Consider the following 10,075-nt stretch of genomic DNA (forward strand, 5'->3'; position numbering starts at 1 on the left):
CTAGACATTATGTTTCTTTTATCTCATCTGTAGGACATACACACATCCCTAATTTGTGATTTTTTATTCAAAGTCTTTTTGTGAATAATTACATTTCGTGCATGTACATGTTGTCTTGTCCCTCTTGGCCATAAACTTAATTATATGTCTCATTAACATAAGTAGAACTGTTGAAACTTAAGTAGATTAATCAATAGATTTATTTTTTTTGTGCTTGATCTTAAATTAATTTTTGATATCGTAAGATTTTATGGTTCAATTTATCGTAATCGATTAGTTAACCTGTTGAACTGCTTAAAATTTCAATTAAAAAGCCAATTTAAAAAGCGGGTCACACGAAAAAAATAATTATCATGTTCTTAATGATGGATAATTTATTCATGGTGTGTAACTAAAATGATGGTGAAAGCAATTAGAAATTAAAGCGCCGTGCAGGGAGAAAAATCCATATGCCTTTTGATTTGTCAAAGTCTGGAAAGAAAAGTTCGAGTTAACGAAGGTATCCTTAGCAAAGCCAGCAAAGAAAATGAAGAAGTGGGTCGATGTAAAGGAGTTGTTCAAGATCATGAAGACTAATCTTAATTGTTCTACGAGTTTTCATCCCTAAACAAATAGGTAAATCGAGTGTATCAATACTTTGTTAGAACTGTATTTAAGGCATTGCTTATTGCCAACCAGAGGCGCAAATCTATCAACAAGACGTGACAAGAGTCTCGCGAGAATAGATGGGAAGCATGTCCCGACTCTTTTCAATAGTTTTTTTTTATTAATCAATAGATTTTTTTTTAGTAATTGATCTTAAATTAATTTTTGATATCGTAAGATTTTATGGTTCAATTTATCGTAATCAATTAGTTAACATGTTGAACTGCTTATGTAGAGTGTCGCGAGAATAGACGGGAAGCATGTCCCGATTCTTTTCAACCCTCCCAAAAAATTTAAAATTTTCGGTACCGAAAGAAGTGCGATAGCCGGACTTGCAGAGCCCGTAAGAAAATATATATTAGCACTATAAAAAACTAAAAAAATAAACTACTTGAAATAAAATTAGTGAATACAAAAATAGTAATTACCATATAAAAAAAAGTATGCTTTTGAAGATTAATTGATTTAAAAAATTTATAATTTTTTGTTATTATATAATTTAATAAAAGGATGAACTTTGTGAATATAATCATAAAAACTCATGTCTTCATATTAGAAAATTCTCTTCACATGTGATCTCCATCTACATTGACTTTCATTTCTAATTCTTCACATCTTTAATATGGTCATCAACCTTGCTAATCCTCCTACATAGCCAGGCTTGCAAATCTGTTTCACTCATCACTTTCTTGGGTTTAATTACCTTAACCATCTACTGAGATCATTGGTTGAAGGAGGAGACACTTCATCTCCAAGGCTATCTGTGCAGCAAGAAGACATGTTATAATCTTCATGAACATTGCCCTTGTAGCTTGGACTCCTCAAGCTATAATCTGCAACATTATTGCTTGTCACAGGATCAGGAACTGGGAAATTGAGCCGTTTTTTGGCTGCAGAAGTTGAACCCAGTTTTTCTCTTTCTGGGGTTGACGGCCTTTGCCTTGGTGCACTTTGTGACCTGAAACGAGCCTTGGCTGATGCAGTAGCAGCCATGTAATTAGGCATTGAAGTTGTTACACATTTGTGATATCGATCCTGCTGGTTCCCGTCTTCTCTGAAGCAGCGAGGGCTGGCTGAATGAACTTGGAGCAGCGTTCTTGCTTTGGATGGTGATGGTGTTACTGGTGATTGAAGTGGGAAAGTGCTGTGGGCTCTAGAGAGAGGGGAAGCAACAGAATATGAACTTGGCCTTTGTTGTTGATAGTGATGATACTCATGATGGGATTTACGAGCAATTGGGGTCGAGAAAGTGTAAGGTTGAGAGGTGTCAATTTCAACAGTTTTGATGGGTTCTCTCTGATCATTTAAACCTCTGATCCCTCTGTTCTCTAATTGCTTCCTCCTCGTCCATCGATCATGCCATCTGGGTTTCTCTTCCAGTTCTCCTTCACTTGCATATGTCACTCTACTGGGTCTCCACATCTGTCAGCAAAATCATTCAACAAGGCAGAAAGTGCAGCAATTAGAGAAGGTTGCCTTGTTTATAGACTCTGTTTGGCAACAACTACGGAGGTAGTGTTTAGTGCAACCACTCAGTATTTAACGGTGGAAGGAATGGATTATAAAAAGCTACTTATTAACAGCTAATTGCCGAAATAGAGCAGATAGAATGAGGAAGAAGTGAAGTGGTCAAAACCTGGTGAGAAAAAGCATGAGCAATGGCCTTCTCACGTTTCAAGGCAACTTCCTTTGTTTCTTGCAACATCACTTGGATCTCTTCCAGTGAATGTGGGTGTTGATCATCCCAATTGACCCATTCATCAGCAGTGCTGCTTTCATCCCTAGACTGCATTAACTTTAAACGTTACAAATTCCATTTAATATAACATAAAAAGAAAAAATTAGTGATTTTACCACTGCAAGAGATTCCTTACAATGGACTTTCTATCAGCAAGCTGCGACCCCCACAAGCTGTTAAGATCAGTTGAGATGGAATTTGTGGTTCCTTCGTAAGAAAGCCTCTTGCGTTGATCCCGAACTCGTGCTTGAACTCGCATCAGAGCCTGCATGCAGTGAAGAGTCATCTTTGCTCGCTTTCTAACATTGTGTCCTCTCACTAAAGCTTGCAGCTTCACCAGTCCCTTAAGCGCCCGAAGAGCTCTCCTGGCCTTTTAATCACACATGCAGAAAAAATTGTTTAAAAAAAGCCCATTAATTAATACTTTTTTTACTCTATCAATAATTAATTACCAGGTATCCTCTGAAAGCTGTCTGAATAGCAATGGCAGCAAAGTGTTGCTTCACAAAAAGAGTTGGCCTGGTGAGTCTAACTACTTCCACAGCTGCTTGAGCTGTTGCAACTGCTGCCTGAGCAGCTGCTGTTGTGGCCATGGCCATTGCAAGTGCATGTCTTTGCTTAGCATCAGCTGCATCACTAATAGCAGCAGCAGTAATTATGCTTCTTTCTGCAGAATGTTGTATAACTGTTGTTTCCTGAGTTGATGAAGATTTCCTGAATATCCATCTTCTTTTTCCTCTCTTCTGTACAGACCCAGAAACAGTAACGTTGTTAGTGGCCAAAATGTTGAAAGAATTACATTAAATTAAAAAAAAAAAAAAAAAAGAGAACCTTCTCTTCATCCTCTGGTTCTCGATCTTCCCTCCTTCTGCAGCTTTTCTTCTCATTATCCTTGGTAGGAGATCTGAAAGCCCTTTTAACTGCAGCCAACCAAGAAGTTCCTCCAACCTTCCCCATGAAAATATGCAGCAGGGAAAGCAAATAGACTTAAACTAAAAAGTAGCAAAACCAAGTCTTAAAACATTGATACAATCTCATTCTCATTCATTACAGCTTCTCAGATAAAAAAGAGTAGTTGGTAGCTAGCTTTAAATGCAAAATGCACAGAGACATAAACGAAAGAAAAGAAAAGAAAATGATGGCAGAGAGTCCATGGATCTGGGAACAGCGCCAGCTCTGAGCTATGCTTTTGCATAATGTATGTATGTATATATAACGTTAATGTATTGAGCAGCAGAAACATACAATAATGGTGAAAGGATTGGTGTTATATGTAGTGGCATGAGAGGACAGTAATGGAGTTTTAGTGTCAGATTTGTTGGAGACAACATCAAAGAGTGCGTAGCCTCGAGAATGCTGAAAGCTGGAGATGGAAAAAGAGAGGACTGAGGAAGGCGAGAGAATACTGTATTGATTCTTTGCTTTGCTTTGCTTTTGTTTTTTGCTTTGATATATTCTTTTGCTTGCTTTTCATGTTTTTGTTGAAAAACCAAGAAAAATTGATCAACTCTCATGGCTTCACGTGTTGAGATTAATCCTTTACTTTACCTTCTTTCTTTCATAAGCCTCTGCTTTCACGATTTTTCCAAAAAAAATAATTTTTTTATTAGCGTTTGAAATAGTTGAAAAAAATTGCTCGGAGGAAAAAAATATTTTCCTAATACAAAAAATTAAGTAATTTCTTTTAAAAAATAATTTTTTACACTGATAATTTTATAAATACAATTAAATTCTTTATACATGAATTTTCTCAATAGATATTTTAGAAAGGAGAGAAAAATTAAACCTTAATTATAAGAAAATATTTATATATATTTTATCAATTCATTTAATAAGTGATAAGCAATATAATGAATTAAAATCAAATCAAATTAAAATTTTAATCTAAAAATCCTCAAATTTCATCAAAATCTATAATTTCAGAAATCAATTTGGACTGAAAACCAAAAAATGCCCAGAGGGATGAGCAGTCCTAGGTGTTAAACACAATGATGAAGGGTTTATTTTGGAGAGAATAGTGTTGAACATTTGGGAACTGGGGGATTACCTACCCTAATTTAGGGCATTTAGCCATAGCCATAGGACTTTTTTTTTTTTTTTCTGAAGTTTCGAAGGGGATAATAAAATGGAAGAGTTGAATTTGATATCCTTATACTCACTCTAATGTATTTACTATCAGATTAATTAGCCATAGTAATAGCCATAGGATTTCTTCTATTTTTTTTTTAAGTTATATGAATTAAAAAGATAAGTACAAATTAAATTTGAGGTTTCTCAAATTCACTCCAATACATTTGTTACCAGGTCAAGTTTGCAAGTGTCCACATCTCTTATTTACTGTTGAAAATTACTGATTGTCCCATTTGGTAGACCAGTCAAGAGTTTTTAAAACATAATATAGTATATATTATTCTGTTTTGTTTTGTATCATATGCATATTTTTTTTGACAAATTTTTTATTGTATTGTGCAGTAAGGGAGGGGAGCAATGGTATTTGGAAGGTAGTGAATTAAATGACAATTGATGAGCTGCTGAAAACAGCCTTGGATTCTCTTGTGCTTCATTTATCACTGGCTCTGTGTGGGCTGCCATCTTTATTCAGTAAAAGTGATGCTACACCTCTCCCTATGACTTCTTGATTCTAACTCCATTGATGCTCCTGATTAAAGCTCATAACATTGACACTTCTTAGTAATTCCTTCTTACTTATACAGAATGCTATCCACATGGCTATCACTCCATGACCTGCAGGAAAAGTTGATTAGCAATTGCTTTGATAGAAGGACTAATGAGTTTAATTTTATAAAAATAAAAGTAATTATTGAAACAAAATAAGGAATATATATTTTACTTATCCCATGATCCCATCCCAGTAAGGTAAATGCCTTCAAGCTCTAGTTTTGACCGTAAGAAAAAATTGCAAAAGTACCACAAGACACATACGCTGTCATGATGCAGAACTCATAATTACAAAGGACTCATGTTTCAGGTAATAATGGCTACATCATGTGAAATGATATCAAAACTGTGAACAGGCCAAAAATATAATGTACACTAGCAATTGGACAGTCACCTAGTAAGAAACATCTTACACTGTTATCAATGCCCAGCCCCAACTTCAATTCTTCTGTTCATCCCATGTGCTGAAAAATTCTGGCTACCCTATTCTTCTTTCTTCATAGATTGTGAAGAATCCTCTGTTTTACCTATAAGATGACTAACACTAGCTTTAGCCTCGGACACAAATGTTGGATCTGGTTCATGCTCATCTGCAGGTTCCTTCATGGCCATATAAATGTAGAATGCGATAACTATATTGACTGATATGACGGCAACAAATCCGCTCAGTAGTGTCAAGGAATAGGGAGATAAATGGCTTACCCCTGTATCAAATGGATAACACTTGGTCAAGTAGTCTGATTACAGTGACTAAACTAGTAAACCAGATTTTAAGGCACTTGGCTTCTTTCCCATTTCTCAAAGCAGAATTTCATCAAGATGTACTAGAAAGCTTATATGACATTCATATGATGAAAGTGCGATTTACCAAAGGAGAGATGGAATAATTCACATCTAGAGACCTTTCTGAATGTTGTTTTTGGAGGAATTACCTGCTCCAGAAATGCATGGATAACTTTTTTTTCTCGGTGAAAATGATATAATGCATGTCTATGATGAAAATTCTTACTGAAAGCAGGAGAATCATTCATGAAACACGGTATATAATCTTCCGCATAATTTCCTTTCAAATTTTTAGCTTTTTTCAATTGAACTTATAAAAGTTGCCATACCAAATTCTTTGTGAAGTTGCATGTACTCCTTAATTGCAGGAGTCCTAGCCTTAAGGTCAGAGTTACCCTAGAATCACAATGAAGACATAGTGTGGATCTCACAACCCATGCAACTCCCACTACTAAATGAAAAAGATGTGTTTGTGTTCCAAAATATCAAAATTTAATATCTGTTCTTTCCAAAATGATTTTACTTGCCTAAAGTGGTAAAGAATACTTCAGTATGAATGTTTCACACAAGAAAGATCTTTAACATTAATTCTTTTCCTCCATGGCAAGAGGTCAAGACCCAAAGCAAGAATTCAAAAAAATAGCATTTGATACTCACCAAACCAAGATAGTACAATACTTGCATTGAAGATGACGGAGAGATAGCATATAGCATTTCTATCATCCAAAATATTTGTGGCAGCACATATCACTTATGTTGGAAACAGTGAGAATTTAAAGTTAAAGAAGTATAAACCTAGATATGGTGATCAAATATGAGAATTGGATGTATCCTGCATAAACAACTTCCATCCATTATATCAATTGTCTTAAAAGTATTCATTTGATACATAGATTATCATGAAAAGAAAATAACAAAAAGGATTAGATAAAATTACCAGGGATCAAGTCATGGTTAAAACCACAAAGGATGATAATAGGAGCCATCCACATAAACATGGAAGCAATGAAGAACTTCTTAATCACTCCTGCCATTGCCAACTACTTCAAGAGAGAGGATATGGAAAGACTATTAGATAGAAGTAGAAAAGAGATTTTTTTTTTGTTAGGTAAATTATTAACCCAGAAATGTTCACACAACTGATTTATATGTCAGGGTGCATTTTGAGGTAGAATAACTTTTAGATTTTTCAGAAAATTCTCCAAGAAAATAGAGATTATTAGAAAAACATATCCAATTAAATATGAAAATTTCTTTCTCATAAACCCTAAAGTTTCTATTTCCTAGTATCATAACAAGATCGGATGTACCCCTAATTAGCTCCTCGTGAAGAAAGAGGGAAAGATGCAGAAAAGAAATGTTATCATTGATCTGTAGCTTCCAGAATAGGTTAAAGGGACAGACCCAAAATAAGATTTAGGAATGCAGGAGCTACTAGGTAATCTGGCTGAAGTGAGCAGTAGAGTATAAAAGTCAAATGAGCCATATACTAGTTGTAGAAAATGTATACTTCAGCAAATGTACTTTACAAAATTAATAACACAACTATCTTCTTTCTTCATCTCAGTAATTCTTTCTTCCTCTCTCTCTCTCTCTCTCGCTATTTCTTCTTCCTCCTCCGTTCTTATTTCTAATCTGGTTTCTTTCCTTCTATTTTCTTCCCCTTTCATGTTTTCCTGTTTGGGTTGTGGCTTAGTCACAAGACAGGTGTTTGAAATTGAATCTGAAATAGTTGGCATTTACATTGCCCAGCTTAATTCCATGAAAGTTACTAGCCAAATTGAAAAGTTCAATTGCATAATGAACATTCAACATCCCCCCCCCCCTCTTTCAGTTCAACAATTCTAAGACAATTCTGAAATAGGATAGTAAATGATATATGCTATCATGTAAGACAACATGCAAATAATAGATAACCACAGCCTTAAAAAAATTCAAAGCAACAACTTAATGGTTTTAATTAACCATAAGGTATGTTACACATTAAGTTTTATTTTTATATGCATTGGTTACACTTCCCAGTAATGTCTTTCTCTTCTTGATCTATGAACTTCCTATAATTTTTGTCAGTAACTATAAAAAAGAAAGCAGAAGTGGCAACTCATAATTTCAAAGCATCCATATACCCACCAAATTAAAAAAGTTGCAAAAATATCTTTATTCTTAGCTTCAAGAAAAGCCCCTTGTCATTGACATGATTTGGTGCCACGAAACCTGAATTTCAAAACAATAAAAGTTAAATTAACCTAAGAGAATTCATAGTAATTCAAATTCCAAACAAGTAGAGACAACAAAAAAGAAGTTCAAAAATCATATCTAATTTAAACCAACAAAAAACGATTTTTCCTTTAGCAGCTTTCTGGGCAACCAACAATATAGATACAGCCAATTACTTCATGTAGTGTACAACTTGCATTGCATTCCATTCAAAATTAGATACAGCAAACCAGCATTGTTTTTGAAAAGCAGATAAAGAATTCATTAAACGCAGCTGGTTTAGCAGTATGAGAAATCCCAGTTCAAAAAAAGTGGAAAAAATCATCTTCTTGAACAGATAAGATGAGAAATCAAACTTGAAACTCAGCTCTTCAGAACTACTTTCCCTTCACATAGTTAAACAAGCAACGGAGAGACAAAGGAGGAATCGAAAATCATAAATTCAAAACAAACAATCAACAAAGGCAAGCCACCGTCTAAAATCAAAATGAAAAAGAAAAAAAAAAAAAAAAAAGAGTGGCACATTAAACTGCCGGAGCTCAAATTGTTGCCAACCGGAGCTTGAGGGAATAGAATTAAAACAAAGGTTGGGTCGTGGGTCTGTGAGCTGAAGCTTGACTATGAATTGGGGAAGGAAAGAAGGACATTAGGTTTAAAGAAAACCCATATATAGATAGAGAAACCGTAAAGAAAATTGAGAGGAGAACTTACTCCATAAGAACAACAGCGATGATCATCAAAAGGTAGTGGGCAATCTCGGAATCATTGCATTAGAGAGACAGAGGGGGGGAGGAAACTGATAAAGAGAAAGGCTAGAAGGAAGGCAACATTGAGTTATTTATAATTTATCACATAGAAAAAATAAATAAATTAAATAATTTATTTATTTTGTAATTAGATTAATTTATTTTTTTTAATGAATTATAAACAAATCAGTTTAATAACAGGATAAAATTATAATTTTAAATATTTTTTTTTATAATTTTTTATTATCAATTTTTATATATTAAAATAATAAAATATAATAATTACATATTAAAATTAATATAATTTAACTAATATTATTTAATTATAATATTATTATAATAATATATTAAAAATATTACTAGTACTAACTAAATTAATAGTTCTGTTTAGAATTATAAAATAATATTACTGTAACAGCCCAGAAATCGGTACCCCTCTGTAACGGTTCGAACCATTACTGGCACTAGGATTCAGATCGGCTTAAGGCCGCTGGGACCCATAGCAAGCCGACTATACTCTCTGTGTACCTGATAAATCCCATACATGATCAACAATACTCAACAATCCTGTAAAACTCTCCAGGCTTAACTACTGCTACTCAGATATGCAAATCTGTAATGGCCCTCAGGGCCTATACCAGTGACTACTATCTGCTGTGGGTCAAGGGATTGAAACCCTTTTAATCTGTAACACAATCTACTGGTATCTCATTAAAGCCATACATTAAGCCTGATACACACATTTCTCATCAAGAAACGTAAAACAGGATTCATGTACAAGGGATTAATCATACATTGCACTAAAGCAAAGACACTAGGGAAAGCACAAGTCTATCAAGTATATGACATACATTACATTACAACTAATCTGTTAATTACATCATGTCCACTTCGCTATTACAAACATACATTCATGCATATCTTTCTTTATTCTTGTTGACTCTGACCTCCCATAGCTATCTCAGAACCTGCAAAACTGGGGTTAAGGGAGTGGGATGAGCTCTATAGCCCAGTGAGGAGGAACAATAAAACAATTCATTCATTACATGTTTTCATGAAATGCATCACATCACAAACATATCATCTCACGGATGAACTTGTCACCAATAGCCCTCTACTACATGTCATAATATGTCCTGCTATGCCAAGGAGACTAGGTCATCACCTGGACTTCTCTTATCTATCTCATATCATAACATGTCCCACTATGCTAAGGAGACTAGGTCATCACCTGGACTTCTCTGATCTCTGATCTGACAGGCTGTCT

At 34.5% G+C, this 10,075-nt stretch overlaps 2 protein-coding genes across 5 annotated transcripts; both read right to left on the reverse strand.

Moving 5' to 3' along the window:
- Positions 1 to 1,172: 1,172 nt before the first annotated feature.
- On the reverse strand, positions 1,173 to 3,833 carry LOC110622107 (protein IQ-DOMAIN 17). The gene is made up of 5 exons (XM_021766499.2): positions 3,215 to 3,833; positions 2,836 to 3,126; positions 2,520 to 2,753; positions 2,282 to 2,431; positions 1,173 to 2,067 (listed from the first exon to the last, which is right to left on the reverse strand). Exons 1-5 carry the CDS (start codon positions 3,338 to 3,340, stop codon positions 1,345 to 1,347), a joined length of 1,524 nt encoding a protein of 507 aa, XP_021622191.1. The 5' UTR covers positions 3,341 to 3,833; the 3' UTR covers positions 1,173 to 1,344.
- Positions 3,834 to 4,635: 802 nt separating this feature from the next.
- Positions 4,636 to 8,921, reverse strand: LOC110618900. 4 transcript variants are annotated; one of them, XM_043954687.1, is made up of 6 exons: positions 8,774 to 8,921; positions 8,586 to 8,680; positions 7,976 to 8,059; positions 6,783 to 6,885; positions 5,476 to 5,766; positions 4,636 to 5,128 (listed from the first exon to the last, which is right to left on the reverse strand). In XM_043954687.1, exons 4-5 carry the CDS (start codon positions 6,877 to 6,879, stop codon positions 5,546 to 5,548), a joined length of 318 nt encoding a protein of 105 aa, XP_043810622.1. In that variant the 5' UTR covers positions 6,880 to 6,885; positions 7,976 to 8,059; positions 8,586 to 8,680; positions 8,774 to 8,921; the 3' UTR covers positions 4,636 to 5,128; positions 5,476 to 5,545. The 4 variants fall into 4 exon arrangements, with proteins under 4 accessions (XP_043810622.1, XP_043810621.1, XP_043810628.1 ...); XM_043954686.1 differs by having other exon boundaries at positions 6,783 to 6,888; XM_043954693.1 differs by lacking the exon at positions 8,586 to 8,680 and having other exon boundaries at positions 8,774 to 8,879.
- Positions 8,922 to 10,075: the final 1,154 nt, after the last annotated feature.

Source organism: Manihot esculenta, chromosome 1 (genome assembly GCF_001659605.2).
Source record: "Manihot esculenta cultivar AM560-2 chromosome 1, M.esculenta_v8, whole genome shotgun sequence".
Classification (NCBI taxonomy): domain Eukaryota; kingdom Viridiplantae; phylum Streptophyta; class Magnoliopsida; order Malpighiales; family Euphorbiaceae; genus Manihot; species Manihot esculenta.